The sequence below is a fragment of the Marmota monax genome, unplaced genomic scaffold (assembly GCF_021218885.2).
Source record: "Marmota monax isolate L192 unplaced genomic scaffold, Marmota_monax_Labrador192_F-V1.1 WCK01_AAM20220418_F8-fsc00036, whole genome shotgun sequence".
NCBI lineage: Eukaryota > Metazoa > Chordata > Mammalia > Rodentia > Sciuridae > Marmota > Marmota monax.
Window position 1 is genome coordinate 5,680,453 of NW_026694491.1, and position 21,545 is coordinate 5,701,997.

The following is a 21,545-nucleotide window of genomic DNA, read 5'->3' on the forward strand; positions in this document are numbered from 1 at the left end:
ACTCATTCTATGAGGTTAATATCACCCTGATTCTAAAACCAGACAAAGGCACTTCAAAGAAAGAAAACTATAGACCAATATCTCTAATGAACATACATGCAAAAATTCTCAATAAAATTCTGGCAAATCGAATACAAAAACATATCAAAAAGATTGTGCACCATGATCAAGTATGGTTCATCCCAGTGATGCAAGGTTGGTTCAGCATACGGAAATCAATAAATGTGATTCATCACATCAATAGACTTAAAGATAAGAATCATATGATCATCTCAATAGACGCAAAAAAGCATTCAACAAAGTACAGCATCCCTTTATGTTCAAAACACTAGAAAAACTAGGGATAACAGGAACATATCTCAACATTGTAAAAGGGTATCTACACAAAGCCTCAGGCCAACATCATTCTAAATGGAGAAAAATTGAAGGCATTCCCTCTAAAATCTGGAACAAGACAGGGATGCCCCCTTTCACCACTTCTACTCAACATAGTTCTTGAAACACTGGCCAGAGCAATTAGACTGATGAAAGAAATTAAAGGGATAAGTATAGGAAAAGAAGAATTAAAACTAGCACTATTTGCTGACAATATGATTCTATACCTAGAAGACCCAAAAAACTCCACCAGAAAACTTCTAGAACTAGTAAATGAATTCAGCAAAGTAGGATATAAAATGAACACCCATAAGTCAAAGTCATTTCTATATGTCAGTGACAGATCCTCTGAGAAGGAAATGAGGAAAACTACCCCATTCACAATATCCTCAAAAAAAAAAAGATACTTGGGAATCAACAAAAGAGGTAAAAGATCTATACAATGAAAACTACAGAACCCTAAAGAGAGAAATCAAAGAAGACCTTAGAAGATGGAACGATCTACCTTGCTCATGGATAGGCAGAATTAATATTGTCAAAATGGCCATACATGTTACAGGTTTAATGCAATTGTGATCAAAATCCCAATGGCATTCCTGATAGAAATAGAAAATGCAATCATGAAATTCATCTGGAAAAATCAGAAACCCAGAATAGCTAAAGCAATTCTAAGCAGGAAGAGTGAAATAGGTGGTATCGCTATACCAGACTTTAAACTATACTACAGAGCAATAGTAACAAAAACAGCATGGTATTGGCACCAAAACAGGCTAGTAGACCAATGCTAACTGAAGTTAGGCAATCCCAAAAAAACAAATGCCAATTGTTTTCTCTGATGTAAGGAAGGTGACTCATAGGTACAGAATAGAGGACACAGAGACTAACCCACAAAATTACAATTATCTTATATTAGACAAAGGTGCCAAAAACATGCACTTGAGAAAAGATAGCATCTTCAACAAATGGTGCTGGGAAAACTGGAAATCTGTATGCAACAAAATGAAATTAAACCCCTATCTCTCACCATGCAGAAAACTTAACTCAAAATGGATCAAGGACCTAGGAATTAAGCCAGATTTCTGCATCTAATAGAAGAAAATGTAGGCCCTACTTTTCATCATGTGGGATGAGGCCCCAACTTCCTTAATAAGACTCCTATAGCGCAAGAATTAAAATCAAGAATCAATAAATGCAATGGATTCAAACTAAAAAGTTTTTTTCTCAGCAAAAGAAACAATCTGTGAGGTGAGCAGAGAGCTTACATCCTGGGAGCAAATTTTTACCACTCACGCATCACATAGAGCACTAATCTTTAGGGTATATAAAGAACTCAAAAAGCTAAACACCGAAAAAACAAATAACCCAATCAACAAATGGGCCAAGGATCTGAACAGACACTTCTCAGAAGAGGATATACAATCAATCAACAAATATATGAAAAAATGCTCATCATCTCTAGCAATCAGAGACATGCAAATCAAAACTACTCTAAGATATCATCTCACTCCAGTCAGAATGGCAGCTATTATGAAGACAAACAACAAGTGTTGGCAAGGATGTGGGGAAAAAGGTACAGTCATACATTGCTGGTGGGACTGCAAATTGGAGCAGGCAATTTGGAAAGCAGTATGGAGATTCCTTGGAAGTCTGGGAATGGAACCCCACCATTTGACCCAGCTATTCCTCTCCCTGGTCTATACCCAAAGGACTTAAAAACAGCATATTACAGGGACATAGCCACATCAGTGTTTATAGCAGCAGCACAATTCACAATAGCTAAACTGTGGAGCCAACCTAGATGTCCTTTAGTGGATGAATGGATTAAAAAATGTGGCATATATACACAATGGAATTTTACTCAGCACTAAGAAAGAACAAAATCATCCATTTGCAGATAAATGGATGGTGTTGGAGAAGATAATGCTAACTGAAGTTAGGCAATCCCAAAAAAACAAATGCCAAATGTTTTCTCTGATGTAAGGAAGGTGACTCATAGGTGGGGTAGTGAGGGAGAACATGAGAGGATTAGATTAATTCTAGATAGGGAAGAGGGGTGGGAGAGAAAGGGAGGGGCCAGGGGATTAGCAAGGATGGTGGAATGTGATGGACATCATTATACAAAGTACATGTATGAAGACTTGAATTGGGTGTCAACATACTTTATATACAAACAGAGATAGGAAAAATTGTGGTATATATGTGTATTAAGAATTGTAATTCAAAAAGAAAGTACATGTATAAAAGCATAAATTGGCGTGAACATACTTTATGTACAGAGATATGAAAAACTGTACTCTATACGTGTAATAAGAATTGTAATTCATTCCACTGTTGTCGTGTATTAAAAAAAATTATAAAATCAATTTAAAAAAGGAATGAGAACTTTGACCTCTAAAAGAAAATAAATAAAATAATTCATGAAATTAAATAAATAAAGATGTGTTCAATATAATAAATAATTTTTAAAAATTTAAATGCTATTCACAATAAGAAAAAAAATACCTATAACCAAATACCTAAGAATAAATATAATGAAACATGGATGTATCCAACTTATGTATTTAAAAAATACGGATATTGCTTAGAAAAATTAATGAGTGCTTAAAAGAGAAAACTATACCATGTTCTTGATCTTATCTATATATTGTATCTATAAATTAAATGAATCCTAGCCAAAATCCCAGCAAGTCTCTGTAGAAATTAGGAAGTAGATTCTAAAGTTTACATTAGAATATGAAGGAGAATAACCAAGGTAATCTTAAAGGACAATAAGTCTAGAGGACTTGCTTTCAGTACTTTAATCAAGTATTAATTAACACCTACTAACTGCAGCAATTCAGACAATGTGGTATTGCCATAAGTGTAGATAAGTAGACAAATGGAACAGAATAGATTCTAGAAATAGACAAGTGAATGGACACGTGAATGGACACATGATGTGCTACCATTATATATTGAAATTTTATAATGTTTGCTTTTAGAAACTTCACTTTGTATATTGTAAAGTTAATTTTTTCTTTTAAATAATTATTTGGAATGGCAGACTTTTAAACTGAGATGGCATTCATATTCTATCTTGGCTTTTTCTAATCCTTTAATTTTGGTAGTAATTTATCAGTTACAAACATGCTTTTAATTTTCAGTTTTGTTTCGGTTCTTTTAAACAAGTCTTCTGGGACAATATAGAGCAATGAACATTCTTTTGCAGAAGATGGGCAGCCTCACTAGAAAAATTTGACTCTTTTTTCTCCTTAGATTTTTTATTTGCAGCAATTTAGTTATTGATACCAATTTTCTGATTTGGTATTCATAATAATTCTATAATTTGTCACTTTGAGGATATGCGGTAGCATTGTGGTTTATTATCTTTGCAATTTTCAGTAAGAGCTATATGCACTAATTTTTGTTCCTAGTGTTCACTAAAACATTCATCTCTACATTTAAAAGAAAAAAATTGGAATGTAAAATATTCACTATGTAGTTTTCTTCAATAGTAAATTATGTAATAACATACTTATTAATCTGTTTTCCTCTTTTCTAGAGAAAATCTCTTCATGAAAACAAATTGAGGAGATTGCAAGAGAAAGTAGAAGTCTTGGAGGCAAAGAAAGAAGAATTAGAAACAGAAAATCAGGTGTTAAATAGGTAATGTGTGTGTGTGTGTGTGTATATATATATATATATATACACACCATGTAGTTATTTTGATGTCATAGAACTTTGTTTCTGAGAACATACTGTGTTTTCTTTTACAATATATATTTAAAAAGATATGTAAAACTATTTGATATCCATGAATGCATTACCTTTTATTTTTCTTTCTGACTGACTTTTCCTTTAAACCAGAAAGTTTCAGTGCCAGGTGTTTGAATTATGGTTAAGATTGACATAAAAGGTTAGTCACTGGCTTTGGTATAGTAACTGGCTTTGATATCTAGGAGTGGTGTGAATTCTCAGGAATTCTAGGAGTATGTGAATATCTAGGAGTGTGTGAATTCTGCTAAGCTAACAAAACAATTGTGGCTATTGTATAGGTCTGAAAATCATGGCCATGGCTTTGAATCAAAGGTCAGTTTTTGGTTTCCTAGGGTGGAGAAATATTACTGGGCTATTGCTTCTGATTTTGTAGACACATCCAAGCATAGCTAATAATCAGCATCCTTAGCATTTTTTGAACAGATAAGATTTACTTTACTGGATTGGCATTAGTGGTATTATATTGATTTGGTATTGTATTTAATTCAAGATAATAAAAAAATATTCTGAATTCAGCTAAGTAGTGGTAGCTTTCAGTACTTTAATCAAGTATTAGATTTTTTGTAATGGAAATTGCCTGTAATATCATGCAGTGATGTTTTGTGATATGTGCTGGTGTTCTTTGTTGTAATTTTTAACATAAGGTGAACAACACCACAGTTGGTGATTACTCAAGGTTTCCAGATTGTGGAATTCATGCCAACTTTGTAATACTTTGTTCAAAGTAGGAAGCCACTAAATTCACCTTCCTACCTCCTTCACAACCATTAATATTGAAGTATTATCAGTTTAAGATTGGACAGCTGTGGTTCAGATCATCTATTCTTTTTGGTACTAGTATTATTTTTTGGTACTAGTGATTGGACCCAAGGTTGTTTTACCTCTGATCTATATCCCCAACCCTTTTTGAAATTTGAGGCAGGGCTTCACTAAGTTTCTGAGACTGGCCTTGAACTTGTGATCTTCCTACTTCAGCCTCCCGAGTTGCTGGGGTAATAGGCATGTGCCACCGTGACTGGCTGATTCAGGACTTGGAGTGGTTTTGAAGCTTTATTTGATTGAACTGGTGTGATTCATAAGGAGTGTCATGTCCAAAAAGATGATAATGATCTGTGGAGACCTAAAAAGTTAGATTTTTTTCCCTCTTATCATTTTTTTTTTTTAAGTTAGGTTGCTTCACCTTTATAATTACTATAGAAGATAGGGAAAAGCAGTGTTTTGCCTTGTCTCACTCATGTAGTCAACATAACACTCTGACACCAGGTGTATGGAGGTTTTTCCCTTATACTAGTCATTTAACTCTCCAATGGACATCAGTTGGATGGCCTATAATTCAATTCTAACATTATCACGTTGAATCCCCACTGGTTGACAGGTTGACTGTTTCCACTGCAGATGCCAATTACAAATCCCAGGCTGTGACCTATGCTTCTGATGGACAAGCTATAGATCGATATTCCCATGACCCTATTCTTGGGTTTGATTAATTTGCTAGAGCAGTTCCCAGACCTTAGAAATGCTTTACTTACACTTACCATTTATTACAAAGGATACAGATGAACAACCAGAAGGAAGAGGTATGGGGGAGAGGCATAAGCTTTCATGCCCTGTGTAGGTGCACCAGCCTCTAAGGCACCTCCATGTTCAGCAACCCAGAAGTTCTCCAAACTCTTGCTATTTTGGGTTATTTTATGGCAGCTTCATTATGTGGACATGAGTATTTACATTATTGGTCATTGATAATTAATTCAACCTTTAGCTTCTTTCTCTTTCCTGTGGTAAAGGTGAGTTGGAGCTTCAATTTCCAACTCTTGAACTAAGTCTTAATCTTTCTCATTTCCTGCTTTCATTCTGAAGCATTCTAGGATCCCCAGCCACCAATCATCTCATTATCATAAAAAAGATGCTGTTTTCAGTTCAAGATTCCAAGGGTTTTTAAGGAGCAGTGTGCCAAGAGGACTCAGGGATAAACACTAAACACACACACACACACACACACACATATTTTATATTTTTATATTTGTGTGTATATCTGTTAATAATATACCTACATTTTAAAAATTAGGCTGAACTATATGTAATTATTTATATTTGGCCATATTTCACCTAAAAGATGCCAATTTCATAAATTTATCCCTCCTATACTATGAGGTATTTTTGTGGTTTAAAGAATTTCCTTTTTAGTCTCATTATTGATCAGTAGCAGGGGATTGAGGAGACTGTGGAAATGAAGGTAAAAAAAGTCTCAGAATGTTTTAAATCTTTGATTAATTGGCAAATAAAATCTTAAAATTAGTGCTAGTAAATATATATAATTAAGATGTCATGTTTATATTTCTAGGTAAGTAGATGTTTATATATTATATACAGATAAATCATAGTTTAGAAATTCTTCTGTTCCAGTTTATATTATGAATTATACTATTTTTCAATAATGTATAACTATTAAAAAACACTTTCTTTTGTTCTATTTAAGACAAAATGTTCCATTTGAAGAATATACAAGGCTTCAAAAAAGACTAAAAGATATACAGAGACGACATAATGAATTTCGAAGTCTAATTTTGGTTCCTAACATGCCTCCAATAGCATCTGTCAATCCTGTTAGCATGCAGTCATCAGCCATGGTTCCAGGCATGGAACTGTCCTTTCCTCCACATATGCAGGTATGAACATTTATTTTAGGAGAAGAGAAAGTCAAACATGTCTATAATGTGTAAACAGAGATAAAACTTATTCACAAAAAATGGCATATCCATTTAAGGCCACTGTTAACTTTTCTTCTTTCATTTATCATAGAAATGTGCTGAAAAGTAGACTTGAATGTGTTCCATCCCTTTAAAATGATGGTGTTGGGAGTAAAATCTCCTATTGAGCAATAGATAGGAGACTTGATAAATGAGTCTTTGGGCTAGAGTTTGTAGCTCGTTCATTCACTACTACTGAGCATTTACTAATGCAGTGCACTCTGCATCTTCTATACATTTTAACATTAATGAAAAAAACTTTGAGGCAGGTATTATTATTCTCAAATCACAGATGAAGTACCTGAGTCATAGAAGTGGAATGACTTGCCTAAGGTCATAGCTTAATAAAAAAGTTAAGTTTTAAACCTAAATCCTGTGATTCCAAAATCTGGGCTACTTCTGCTATGTCAGGCCCCTGAGATATTGAAGGAATCAAATTGATTAGCTGGTTTTCAGAAGATGGACATTTAATAAGTAATTATGTTTTATATTGTAAGCATGGAAGATTTTAGCCACTGAACTGAATCTCAGACCAAGTGCTTTGTTTATAATAAACAGCTGTTAAAACCAGTCTCATTTGAAAGTTGTCATGTAAATATTCCTGGCCTTGTCTTAGTATTTCTAATTTCCTCCCTAGTGAATTTTACACCTAGCAAAGAATAGGCTGTGGGTTTTGCTTAAGGGTAGAGCCTGAGGCAGGAGAGAAGCAGTAGTTAGTATACTGTTTCACCCATAGTAGTCTGTTTTTAGACTGCTAAAGTGGACATCATTTCCCTGCCAGGTTGTTGTGGGCCTATATAAGAAAGGCAGGCAAGGCTACTGTCCAGCAGGGACTTTTTTTATTTTAATTTTTTTTCCTGACAGTTTCTTTCACTGTGCTTTCCTACATCATTTTTAAGGAGGAACAGCATCAAAGGGAACTCTCGCTACTTCGCAAAAGACTGGAAGAACTAGAAACAACACAAAGAAAACAACTAGAAGAACTAGGATCTCCTGGGGAATGATGTTCTTGGATAAAAGGCAGATCAAAAGGGGTGAAATAAAGAGACTCAATAAAGCATGCAGTTTTAATGTACATGGCATTGATATACTTTATTACTGTTTGCCAAAATACTTAAATGTGCCTCTAGAAAAGGTATCAGCTACATGCTGCATTGCATGATATTCAGATTTTCCGATTATACTGATGACTAATTATTTTACAATATATAATATCTGAATATAAAAATAAATAATAAATAGGGAATCAAGTTTTAAAATTTTCACTTCTAAATTTTTTTGGCATTTTGCCTGAAATATACCCATCTTGAATTCTTTTTTTTCATCTCTGAGGTGCTTGACAATAAGAACGTCAGTAAACTGCTTTACTAATATACAAGAGTTATAGTTTTTGGAAAAAAGATGACAATTTAAAGGTACATTTTAAAAATCTTTAAAGGTATCTAAATACATATGTTTATTTCAAAAGGCTACCTTTTCTAAAAGCTGTGTACACATAATTTATTAAAGAGCTTAATAAATATTTTTCTACCTAAGTATATTGTTTTGTGTTTGTGTTTAATTTTTTGATCTTAGAGTGTATGTTTAGCAGTTTAGAAGACTTCACTGATTTTGGCTTTGTTGAGTTGGAATCAGTAGATAATTAAATCCTGTGGCTGTTTAAAAAGGCTGTTGATCACATAACTTGAACCCAGTGGGATCTCTCTAGAAGTATTATTATTTAACTTTGTTTCCCATTATTTTGGATCAAATCAAATAATTATGTTTTATTTGTGTGTCCCTAAGTATGTCATTATTTACCTTGTTTTTCACCATGCATCCTTTGGAAGCTTTCTTATGTAACATCTTTTCAAGGAATTCTTCTGGAGTAAATTCATGTCAACAAGGCAAAGCTCAACTCTGCCAAACTAAATGGAGAATTCATTATCCAGAAGTCTTCACAGTCAAAAATCTATGATGATAGTGGAGGATAGGAATGTAATTGAGCAACCCTTAGCATCATTTAGCAAGAAATTTAAGTTTACTTGTAACTAGAAAATTTAGGAGGAAACAAAAAAGCCAAAACAGTCCATAATTACATCAAAATGTTTATTTTTGGATATAGACATTTAAAACATTCATCTCCAAGAACAGCTTCAATCAGGTATACAATAAGAAATAGACTTTAAATCCTAATATGGAAAAGATAACAGAATTAATTTTTTAAATGCTGCTGTAGACACTAGTGTTAGAAAAAAAAGTTTATAAATGAATTGTTTTGCACCAAAAAATATGCAAAGAAACTTAAAAATATTGTTTGCCATTTGTTTCTCTAGTTGCTGTTTAATGTAGACCCAGTGACTGATTGTCTTCAGCACACATCTGATTTGGCCATTTACTGCATTTGGCTAATGTGATCCAAAATGTGATCTAGATAGTGCTCTTCACTGGTGGATTGACAAACACGCTACATACATTAGTGAATCTTCACACCACCTCAGTGAGGTAGGTTAGAAATATTATACAGAAATCGAGGCACAAAGAGGTAAGTGACTTGCCCAAAGTTTCTAACAGCACAGTACCTGGAAGAGGAGGTAACTCTCCACACAGGACTCATGTGCCAGAGCTGGACAGGAACATCCTCGTGTAGCATTTAGTAAGTACTTAGATAAATAAAGCTGTCGCTGATCCTTCGAGTTTTCTGTACCCTGGAGAAGGGAAGTCTTTTGGGCAACTCTCCTACCCTTGGCTCTCAACTCTTACAGTTCTCTTATGAATGCCTTCACCTCTTTGAAGACTGTAGCAGCTTTGGATGGGGACCAGACCTCTCACCTTTAGACCTACAAGTAATCTATTTGGTAGTATTTTTGAGATGTGTCCATTGGACAGACAGTGGTCAAAAGTGATAGGATTGGGAATGTGTGTATCAGGGCAGTAACTGCTTATTTCTCTTAACTGTTTGATGAGGTGTCACCTCTCTCACAGTTTACCAGATATTAAGGAGCAAATATGAGTTGCGTTTTCCTAATGAATTTACGTTTCAATCCTGATGTTCCATACAGTGTTGGTAAATGGGTTTAAGGAATGTGGGATCAGTGGTTTATTTGCTACTTGAAAAAATTTCTATCCTAGATTAGGGATTTGGAGCACCAAGGGTAAAAGGTGCCTGCCACAAGGAAAGCTTGAGAGTTGCCAATTAACACTTTTTACTTCTGATTTAATAGAAGGAAAACACAGTGGTATTAAAATTGGTCATGAGCAGCAAAAATTCAGGAATAAAAAACTCAGCAATAAAAAGACTACAATATAACTGGAAAGGGAATTGTTTAAAAAGAAAGGCATGAATAAAATGGGTATTTTATATTCTTTCTCCTGTAAGGAATACTTTCAAAAAGTACATAGTAAGACTAAGATACCAAGTTGTATACTAATATTTTTCAGGCCTTGGGCCTCAAATATATATATTTATATATAATACTCCAGTGTGAACAACAGTTTGATGAAACGCAAAATGTATCTTTTTTTTTTTAATCACACACAAGTATTTATAACCACAGGGTTCACCAGAAATCTAAAGCAAGGAGACACTAGTATAGAAATGTAGGATTAGAGGAGTGACTTACACTTCCACAGATAGTTCTGATCAAGGTTTTTCAACAGAAATAAACAATTTTTTCATTTATATAATACCCAACATGTCCACTATCAAATACATTTAGTATGAAAAGATAAAAAAGGAACATACATTAGGACACAGTGGGTAAAATGCTGTTGCATTTCAGTAAAGCCCACTCACTCTCCTTGCTTTAGAGCTCCTTGATGCAATGGAGGTGAGTTCGGTGGAGTGCAGTTGGTGACCGCTGAAAAACACGAGCCCTTTCAACAATGCTGCAACACTGTTAGTTTTTGGTTTAAACACACACACACACTCACAAATGCTAAGTGTACACACTACCAAATTCTGCGGTCAGCTTTTCCAAGAACTACTAGGGAAAGTTTCAATGCTGCAAATCCTCGAGGTTGCCCTAACACCCCCACCTTGTTTCCAAATGACTCATTTCACATTTTGTTTTGAGTATCCCTTTTCTGCAGAGGTGCAGTGTAGTCACAAGTGCTACATAGCTGTAGTTTTCCAACAAAACCACTTAGATAACATTGTGCTTAAGTGGAGACTGTAATTACAATACTGACACTTGCTTACTGGCCCTGTATTCTCTGTAAACAAGGAGGCTGTTTGCAACAACCACTTCGACTCTATTTACAGAAGGGTTCCCACGGTATACATACAGGCACAGTGGTTGATATGCTTTCTAAAAGCTGTGCATGTGCCTTGGTCTCTTGAAAAGACAGTGCTGAAAGTGGAACCCATGTGCAAACTTAAAAATTAACGACACAGAGTAGCTCAAGCAGCCATTTTGCTCCCAAGTCGTCTGAAGAACTTTGCCAGGTTAAGCCAAGCCCAGAGTGCTTACATCCACTTGCATTTCTTCTTTTCATCAAATAAGACTTTTACATGCAAGAGTTGTTTCTGAGCTTCTTCCAGCCCTCGTTCTCTTTCTAGTTTATTTAGAATCTGTTGACAATTAGAACAGTTATTTTAGATATTATGGTTTTAGCATTACAATTCTTTTTTTTTGTTTTGTTTTTGCATTCCTGATGCTGTGAGTGGGTAAAATCTGTATGAAACAGATGCCAACATTTTCTTCGATCATTTACATACTCACTTTGCAAGTTGTTTTGCTAAGTCATTATCACAGGATCAACAACACTTTGGCTTAAAATAGAAGCCCACAAGAAAATACCAACTATTTGCTTACAAATATGGGGCCAGACTTCCCAGGCCCTACTTTATGCATTATATCACAGCCATTCCAAGCACAGCAAGCATTCCTGGGCAGCCAACATGCAGGCAAGTATTTCTTCTTAAATGCAGCAGGCAGGGGTATCCTAGTCTGAGAGGAAAACTTCCCTCCCTTACCTCCCCTCCTGGGCAGCCTAGTCCCTCCTCTCCCTCCCCTCCCCAGTGCGTCCCTTCTCGCCCCTAACCCCTGGAATAAGAGGGATGCTTATCATGTTTAAGGAACTCATTGCCTCTACCCTACCTTAGCGCTTCACTTGATCTTCAAGTAGCAAATGGAATTGGTGAGCTATTCTCACCAGTGACATGGATAGCCTGTCCCAGCATGACTGAGTGGGGGGGAATCAGGGAAGGGGGAATTAACATTTATTTGGAAACATCGCATCCAGATTAAGGAGAACTAATCATAAAGGAGAATGGTAGTTCATTACTAATGGTTGTAAAAAGCCTGAATTAAAACATTTGTTATTGAAATAGTTGCTTAAGTTAGAAATATGTCATAATTTCCTACAACTATTGAATATAGAATCTAGACGATTTAACAGGCTTAGCTTTCGTTTTTAGCAGACTACAATCAAGCTTAAGCTGGCCCCATTTACAGGGCCACAAATTACTCATTAAAGTTAGCTTGAGTCAGTGTGGCTGTAGGCCCCATGAACTCAAATGTAAATTCAGGCTGGTCCAAATGTGGGCAGCGTGATCTATCAGAGGGGCAGCCGTGTGCAGGGTCTGGCTTGGTGCCAGGATCCCCCATCTCAGGCAGGCTTCCTGGCCTCCCTTTCTGGCTGTTTGGGATGCCAGAACTGTCCTGAGACCCACAGAACGCTATAACCAAATCCTTGTGGCTGATTCATAGCTTTAAAAGATGTTAAATAAAATCTTACCTCATCAAAATATTTTACGATGTATTTGTAGATTTCTGTCAAGGCCACTTCTTCATTAAATTCATTTTCGTGTTTCTAAAACAAAGAAAGTCTTGTTGAGAGACTCTGAAATGAGTTTTTTAAAAAGGAACCAAATACAAGCCTATTTCTGTTTCTAATGCTACCTTAGATTCCTGAGTTAAGAATTCTTCCATTTCTAAAGGTGACAATGGAGGCAAATCCCTGATTGCTTTGTAATAAGATTTTACTTCCTCTTTGTAGGTCGGGATATCCTTGGCATAGAGCAGTTTATTAGTTGGTGCTTCCTGAAAAAAAAAAAAAAAAAAGAATTCACCACCGAAAGAGTGAAAAAACATGGGGAACTTGTAAAAACGGTACAGTGTAGCTACACCCCAACCACCAACCAGTATTACACCTAACAAGGCTTCATGCAGGAGGCCTCACTAAATGTTGACTGAGTGACTGACTGCCATCTAGATAGTTCTGGTGAGTCACTGTTATTTTCAGGCGTATTAAATGCTAATATATTCTGCCTTCCTCTCATAAAAGAACTAAAATTATTATTTTTGCATGATTTTGAGTTACTGTAACAATGGAACTTATTTCAATCATAGTTCATTACTAATGGTCGTAAAAAGCCCGAATTAAAAACATTTGCTCTCATCCTCACCCACCAGTGAATTTTGGCATTTATAAAAGACTTGATTGTAGGTCTGATTGAGCCCTTTATATAACTCTAAAACTGGAAAGTAATTGGTGGTGGCAGATTTTCCAGCTTGTCCCTCATTTCATTAGGTTATAAAGATCTTCCAATTCCCTCAAGGAAGTGCATGGTTATTGGTATTAGTGGCCCTGATGACTGATTTTGCAAAGGTTCCTGGGCAGTTTGAATGGTTGTATGTAATTATAATGGTGAGAATATTTAAAAATGAGATAAGTGAAGATTTTAAGGAGTCATGATTTTTCACAAAATGTAAAATTCTACTCAGGGAAGATAGGTGAGTTAAATGATAGGGGTTATGTCCCAAAGATTTTTATAAAGTCCAATGGTTAAATCAATGGTTGGATGAATCATTGTGAAAGATGCATTGACTGAGATATTTCTGAGGTGTTCTTATCAAGTTTAAGTGGAATAATCAAACCGCAATGATCATTCATTAATTCAGTGACTATTTAGGCAGGCACTGAAAGTGTAGAGATGACCTGACTTTGAGAAGCTTACAATCTAGTTGAGAGAACAAATTTACAGTGAGTAATTTATCAGTAATTAGCACACTGTAAAGAACATTTACTATAAACAAGCATTTAAGTGTCTTTTAGGGTGCTGCCTGCTAAGTTGAACTTTATTAGTGGAATAAAGAGGCACAGAGGAACATGCCTCAGGAAAGGTTCACTGATCAGAGTCTCCTACGATTTCTGGCACACATCAGGAAATCATTTTTGTGAATGAAGGAATGAGTAGGATTTTACCAGACAGAGGGGTTGTGAGACAGGAAAGACTTGAGCAAAGAAGGGTGGAAACAAGTTCCTAGTATGTGTGGAAAAGTTAAAACATGGAGCATGCCAGAAAATGAGGCCAGAAAAGACGCCTGAAGCCAAGCAGGAAGGGCCATGCAGCACTGTGAAGACTTCCCCTGGTAAGTCATGGAAACATTTTCAATTTCCTAAGCAGGATGCTGGCAAGTTCAGATTTATATTTTACAAAGATAACATGAGACAGTGGAACAAGGTTGTTTAGAGAGGCAGGGTGGACAGCAAGGGCATTGAACACTCATCAGGAGGCAGTTATCCCAGTGGAGAGGGGATGAAGGGACAAGTGCTGTAGAGAAGAGAGTGGACAGGGTGGAAGGAGGAAGAGTCAAAGATGATACAGAGGATTGCTGCTCGAGAGATCAGGCAACTCAACAGTGAAAACAGGGTCTTTTTGCAGAAAGAGTGGTGACAAAATTGAAATTATGACGAGGGATCTGGGATACCCGTGAAACATCAATCACTGTTCATTCCAGGTACTCTGAAAATCCTACCAAAGAGCCACTTCTCACCGTTCAAAGATTTTCTGAAATCCATTAGATACAGATATTGCTTGGTTTAATATATATTGGAGTGCTCGGAAAGGACTAAAACATCTCTTTCAAAGTTTGCTCTGTTTTTTTTTTTTTTTTTAAATCTTTGCTTTCTTCGGCCTTTTGATCAACAAAGAAAGCCATAGGAAAGCAATATTCATGCTTTGATTATAAACTGACAAACTAATATTGTTAGAAATCTTGGGTAAATTTTTCTTCCCCATAAGCCATTTGTTATATTAGAATAGACTTCTGAAAAATATACTCAGATGTAATTAACTTGAGCAAATATTAATAGTTTCATACTCTGGATTAGTAGTTTATCAGTGCCCATCAAGTGTTTTTCTAGGAGACAAAGTATTTGCTTGATGGTAAAGTTTTTCAGAGGCACAATTCTATAATAAAATGGGGCTAATTATTTTGGTTTTCACTTTAGAAACAATTAGATCAAAAGTAAATGTGATAAATTTTAAAGAAAAGCAAATTTATAATGACCAAGATTGACTTTTCTTTTCAGCTGGTATAATTTAGATCCACTACTTATTACTTGAATGTTTACAAAACAGAATGCTTCCAACTTGGGAGCATGTTCAAGAAACCGGAAGCTGGGCCTTACCTTCCCTAGTTGCTGCTCCGTGAGAGAAAAGGCATCCATGAATGCCTGAGCAATCACTGACAAACAGCCATCTATGTGTGGTGTCTTCTTAATGTCAAAGACAAACTGAGGGTTCTTCAGGATGTTTACCCAGAAACGAAGAGGAAGGCTGTTCAAAGAGAGAATAATCTCTTCTCAAATACGGCCATTCATGGGAGGCCAGTGTTCTCTTTATCAATTTATAAACTGGTGTTTACATCCTTAATGAAGTACACAAATCTGCTTAGACACACAAGGCAGTGTCACTCAGAACAAGAAAGGGTTAAGCCGACTGCTACTGAAAGGCAGACCAGAGGAGTCTGAAAGTGGTCAGGGACTGGACAAGATTTTTCTCCATATAATTCTTGATTATATTAGATGATAGTCACCAGTAAAAACCTCTCACTCAGATCTCTTGGACCTGACATCCTCTCTGTGACACTCTGGTCTAAGCCACCACCGACTCTCGCCTGGATTATTTGCTTATCACCTCGTGTACTGCAGTGGACATACTTGACTTGCTGTCTGCACCTTTTCAGAATGTAAGCTCTGGGAGGACATGGGTTGGTTGTCTCTTTTGTTCATAACTGTCCTCCATCACCCAATAGTGTTTGGCACATTGTTAGTATCAAAGTAAGTAGGTGAATATGAACTTGGGGATCATTTCAGAGTCCTTCCATGATCTCCATTTCAACGATGGCCTTGCTTACTACCTCCACGGCGCATGGCTGCTGGTGCAGTCATAGCTTTCCTAACCTGGTTGCTTCCCTGCTCAGAGGCCACAATATTCACCATGCAATGGTGACCTGCAGGACCTATGCTGGGTGTGGGAGGAATGAGACCTGGGAGCAAGAAGATAGGACACAGGAATGGAATGAGCCAGAGGAGAGCTGGAACAGACCTGGATTAATGAAAAAAGATTGAACCTACAACTCTGGGACTTTTACAACTGTTTAAAATGACTCGGCTGACAGTGCTCAGAGGGGCTTGAGCTTGTATGGGAAGTTCTATCACTTAACTCTGAGTCTTATTTAATTCTAGCACACAGTATTTCTAATAGAGGTAATGAGCCGTGTTTCTTCTCTGAGAAGACACTAGAATATATCTGGATGCCCTACCTTTTCTTCAGTTAAAATACAAACAACAACAACAATAACAAAAAACAATGTGAACCTTTGTTATTTCATTTAACAGATACACCTTCAGCACCTCCTCTGTAGGGAGAGATGGGTTGCTGCCAGGCTTAGGGCAAGGAGCGAAAAGACCTCCTTCAGCCCTAAATGGAATGCACATTACAATTAATAACTAATTCTCATGTTATCTGAGTACTGCATTTGACAAAAGCATGAATTTCTATACACTGATAGCCTGAAATTTGCCAAGTAATTGATTATTTTAGGAACCAGTAAAAGTTTCCTCTAATGGAAAAACAGTATGGTAAAACCACAACATATTAATTTTTCATCCTTTGCTGGTCTAACATTCTAAACAGCCTCTTTCATGCATTAAAGATAACTTTATTTTATCCTAAAAAACAGGATTCCTGGCATAGAAACAGTTTCATGCATTGTTTAAAAATAGAAAATAGCAGCCAGGTGTGGTGACACACGCCTATAATCTCCGTGGCTTGGGAGGTTGAGGCAGGAGGTTTGAGGCCAGCTTCAGCAATTTAGCAAGATCCTAATCAACTTAGTTAGACTCTGACTCAAAATAAAAAGGGCTGGGGGTGGCTGCATAGGTAAATGCCCCTCGGTGCAATCCCTCATCCCCCCAAAAAAGAAGCAAGAAACTACTTTGATGCCATAGCTTACCAAGCCCAAAGATTCTGATAAGAGATAAATAAATCCTTCTGTAACTATCTCTGCACTCCTTTTAGTTAATATTCTGTCCTAGATTCTTGGAAATGTCAATAATCACCTACATTCCCACCTGTTTGTTTTCCAAATATGTACGACATCAGGATCTGTGATTTTTTTATTTTCAGCCTGGGCATCCAAGAAGTCAAAAAAGTATTTTATAGCAAATGGGGCTCTGCTGTTGGGTAAACTCCAAATGCTTCTGAAAAGTTTTTCAAGCACAGAATGAATTGCCACCTGAAAGAGAGCGTGAGGTTTGGGAAATTAAAAAATATGGTAGTGGTTTTGAAAACATTAGAAAACCAAATCTAGGTTCAGGGAAAATGATGTGCCAACCAGAGAAAAACAAGCTGAGAAGGAAAATGTAAAACTGTCAAATGAGGCCAACACTCACAGTTCGGGACAAAGGTCCTGGGAGTCTTTGCCCAGGTTTAGATTTGGCTGGTAAGCCTCTTGCTCTTAGCAACATTGTTTAGTCAACAGAGAGGAGATGGTGGCAATCTCTAGGAGTGGAAGGGCTGTCAGCTGTAGGGCTGTATACATAAACCAAGAAGCCACGGAGGCTTTGCTTTTATTAATTATGTTTAGCCTGGAAAACTCAAGCAATGTTGCTCTGTTTCCAGATTTTTTCCTGCTGCCTGTATTTTCATCATAGGGTTTATTGTGTACTTTCCAAAGCATTTGAGTATATTATAGAAAAGCAAATAGGCTGCGCTCTCTGGGGAAGCTGAGAAAATCAAGAGGCTCAGGCTGTCCTCTGCCCACTAAACAAATCTCCTAAACTCTAAGCAGATTCCCTGCCATCCATAATCTGAAGCAAGCATGCCCAGCAAGTCACTAGGGCCAGGTGTAGATAGTAGCATTTATATTGCTAGTCAATCCAGGGAGAAAAAAAGAAAAATCACCACCGACTTGTGTTAATGTCACTAAGAGCCTGATGAAGTAAAATTTGCTCCTCATCTGGTATTCTGGTGGCTTCCCCATGTGACACTTATATGTGAACAGAATTTCTAATTTTAAAATGAAAAAACCTGGTAAGATTTTACCAGGTTTATAGCCACTGACACCCTCCCTCCTTCATTTTATTTGCAATTCGAAGAAGGAAGTTTATTGCTTATCTCTAATAACAAGTAAACAAAAAGGAATAATTATGCTGTCAACCTAAAAAATAACAATAGTGAAATGGTGGGTAAGGAACTGGGAACAATATTAAAATCCCTGATTGAAGACTTACAGTAGAAATTTGTAAAGTGCTGTTATCCTTGCAGTTTATAAAAAGAAGAAGGAGATGGGAAGTGTTTACAATTTAAACTTTCATTTTGCTTTGCTAGAAGGCACAAGGGATTTGTAACATTTTCACACTTCAGTGGAAATTAAGTCAAACACATCATACACCCCCAAGGTAGCCGTAAAAGCTCTCCCAGAACAGTAAGTGTACCTTGGTCGACAGCAGCTTTGTCAGATACATTTCTTTTACTTTGAACTTGTGTTTCCCTCGATGTCTCTTTCCTTGCACATCTTGGAATGCTTCTGAATCTGGTAAAATCTAGAGGGAAGACGGAGTAGAAGTGTTACCTGAAGAGACCATTTGTGCCACAGAAGACCTGTGATTCAGCAATGAGCAGAGAAAGCCTGAACTCACCAAATGGCAGTGGTCATCCGAGTACTCCACATCTGAGTGCCAGAGAGAGGGAGAGAAAATAATTCATTAAGAAAAACAAACAAATAAACACCCCAGGCCTAGTTAGCCTTCTCAAGATAAGCCCCACATGTGCTGGAAACCAAGAGCTCCTCCTTGTTGCCTTTCCCATGCTGCACCTTAAGATCTTAAGAACAGTGTAAATGCAGGATGAGTGGGGACTAGAGCAGAAAGCAGGTTCCCTGTCCCTGGAAATGTGGAAACAGGCTGAGTGTCCATTTGCTGGGACAGGGCAGGAGGGGCTCAAGCCTTGTTATATTTCATTTAACAAATATACCTGCAGCACCTCCTCTGTGGGGAGAGAGGGGTTGCTGCAAGGCTTAGGGCAAGGAGCGAGAGGACCTCCTTCAGCCCTAAATGGAATGCACATTACAATCCATGAGAGTCATGAAACTACTAATTGCACAATTAATTACAATGGTGGTAAGGATTATATGAGAACTATAAGCCAAGGAAGTAACTAACAAGGCACCCATCTAAGTCTGGGAGTTTTCTTTAAGGAAGGGATGTTGAAGCTGAACTCACGAGTTAGCCAAGTAAGTGGCCAAGACCCCAGGATGGAAACGAGTGTGCTCCTCCTAGGACCTGAAAGAAGGGCAAGGAGGTGGCAAGGCAAGAGTGGCATAGAGTAAGGACATTCTCCAGGGAAATCAAAATTGTGGTCAGAAAAGATAAAGGGAAGGGAAGATGGGTATTAAGGCATTGGATTTTTTTTTCTTTTTCTTTTTTTGTCTTGAAGATGAGAGAGACCAGGACATCTGAAATGCTGATGGGGAAAAAATGCAGTGATGGCGAGGGAAAGCAGTCAATTAAAAAGCAACCACTGGATCACTGACTAGAGAAGAGCCCAGTGGTGCAGGAATGCTCAGAAGGCTGAAGAAGATGGAGAGTTGTGACCATCAAACTGGCCTTGGGAGGGGGAGGAAGGAGCAGCAGTGGGCAGGTGCAGTAGGTAGGCAGGTTTGGTGCTGGATGTTGAGTTCTCGTTTCAGTTTTCTCTGTGCAGGATGAAATCATCTGCCGACAGTCGGGAATGCTATGTGGTCGGGGCTCTGAGGCAAGGTTGATTTTGGGGACAGAGCTCTAGGGAAACTCAGTGGTGGTAGGCCGTGTGGAGACTGGTCAAGCTTACTACCATGTGTGTAAGTGACCCCAGCAGCTGTTGAGTGAGTTTCTTTTGCAACTGTACGCTGTAGGCTCAGAAAAGGCTAAATCTGGGTTCACCAAAGCTGGGACTTTGACAGAGGGGCTTCTGACAGAGCAGAGGGGCAGGGCCTTGGAGTTTTAGCAGAATAGTAATCAAAGTGATGGCTTTCAGTAGGATTGGATAGGGAGGAAGCAGAGACTGACTATCTGGAGTCCCAGAAAGAGATCCAGACCTAAGATTGTACTATTCAATCCCCAGATGACAGGCTCTTCAGATGACCCAGTCTTTGAGGCTTAAAAAAACCAGCTTTCCCCCTTTTCACAACTTAAGGACACCCTCCTCTTTATGCCACAGTGACAGCCACTCTCCAAACAGCACCACTGTAGCTTAATAAAGTAGTGGAGGGTGGGAGTCTCTCAAGGAGTATCCTGAAAGCTACCAAATATTCATCAGGAGCCCTGCAGCACTGACTGGTTGCTGGAAACTACTAGTTTCAGAAAACTAAAAGTCTGAAGTCCCTCCTTCCAGCAGTATGGGTGAGAAGGTGCCTGCTAGGGAGAGGTCCAGAACCCTCTGAGGGCTGAGGACAGGCCTTCTTTGCTCAGGTTAACTGCTCTGGAGACAAACCCAAAACAGGACCTAGGGACTTTCTCAAGGTATTACCACAGTATTTTTCTGCTCTGAGGATGTCAGAAGAGGACTTTGGACATTGGCCTGTTGACCTTTCCCTAAAAGCTCCCTCTTGAGTTTCTACTTTCCTGAGAAGTTTGCAAGGTGCTGTCACACTGGATTCTCCTACTGGACTATCTTGTTTGTTCAGCTCTTGCTGGGCTGGGGGTTATCTGCAAGTTTTCCTCTCAGTTTGCCAAGAGGACCTCATTGCTATCTCTCATCCTACTGTGCTGTTGGAAAAGACCTATAAGGGCTGAGATTGTACCCTGAGTTTAGAGCCATTAAGAGGCAGCAACTTCCTTTATGCTGGGCCGTCTGGGCCAACCACAGTTTACAGTTTCCTTTCCTGCTTCCTGCAGGGCCCTTATTCTTAGGACTAGAAATAGATCGAAATGGCTTTTCTCAGCTTTCAGAGAATTATGTAGCAACAACTCTATCTCAGCTTTGTGACAATATGTCTGAGAGAGGCAGAAACCAATACTTTATAAAGCTGGGTGAGAACAAAAGGTTAACAATATTATATTGGTTACCTGAAGTAAAATTTGCTATCTTCTTAAAGACTTTTATAGTGGATCCATTTGATATCTGAAAGCAAAGATAAAAAATATATGAGTTTTCAAAATTTAATGTATTTCTCAACTTCACTCAGGAATTAGATGGCTGGATGGTTCTTACATTCCCTCACTTATTAAATCAAATATTTATCAAGAACTGCTATGTCCTGGGCACTGTGCTCGGGCTGGGGCTATCTAGAATGACAAGGCACTGTCTCTGCCCTCAAGGAACTCATGGTCCTTTGGTGGCGACAGACAGATAGTGAGGTAAGGAAAGTGCCCAGAAGGTGGAGGCCAGGACGCTGTGGCACAAATGGCCAC

The 21,545-nt window shown here is 37.7% G+C and overlaps 2 protein-coding genes across 8 annotated transcripts in view; one reads left to right on the forward strand and one right to left on the reverse strand.

Moving 5' to 3' along the window:
* Window positions 1-8,416, forward strand: part of Cep83 (centrosomal protein 83) — a 121,661-nt gene extending 113,245 nt beyond the window's left edge. For 6 of the 7 annotated variants that reach the window (XM_046419311.2, XM_058571301.1, XM_058571300.1 and 3 more), the window contains 3 exons: window positions 3,917-4,020; window positions 6,608-6,797; window positions 7,778-8,416. In XM_046419311.2, the coding sequence (XP_046275267.1) occupies window positions 3,917-4,020; window positions 6,608-6,797; window positions 7,778-7,882 (399 nt within the window). In that variant the 3' untranslated portion in view covers window positions 7,883-8,416. Of the gene's footprint in view, window positions 1-3,916; window positions 4,021-6,607; window positions 6,798-7,777 lie in introns of those variants that run through there. The other variant, XM_046419312.2, reaches the window with a different exon arrangement.
* Window positions 8,417-8,952: 536 nt separating this feature from the next.
* The window catches only part of Plxnc1 (plexin C1), a 144,878-nt gene continuing 132,285 nt past the window's right edge, over window positions 8,953-21,545 (reverse strand). The window contains exons 24-31 of the mRNA XM_046419305.1: window positions 21,201-21,255; window positions 18,795-18,826; window positions 18,591-18,698; window positions 17,226-17,389; window positions 15,279-15,426; window positions 12,764-12,904; window positions 12,600-12,674; window positions 8,953-11,430 (exon numbers count right to left, since the gene is read on the reverse strand). Of these exons, the coding sequence (XP_046275261.1) occupies window positions 11,326-11,430; window positions 12,600-12,674; window positions 12,764-12,904; window positions 15,279-15,426; window positions 17,226-17,389; window positions 18,591-18,698; window positions 18,795-18,826; window positions 21,201-21,255 (828 nt within the window). The 3' untranslated portion in view covers window positions 8,953-11,325. The remainder of the gene's footprint in view (window positions 11,431-12,599; window positions 12,675-12,763; window positions 12,905-15,278; window positions 15,427-17,225; window positions 17,390-18,590; window positions 18,699-18,794; window positions 18,827-21,200; window positions 21,256-21,545) is intronic.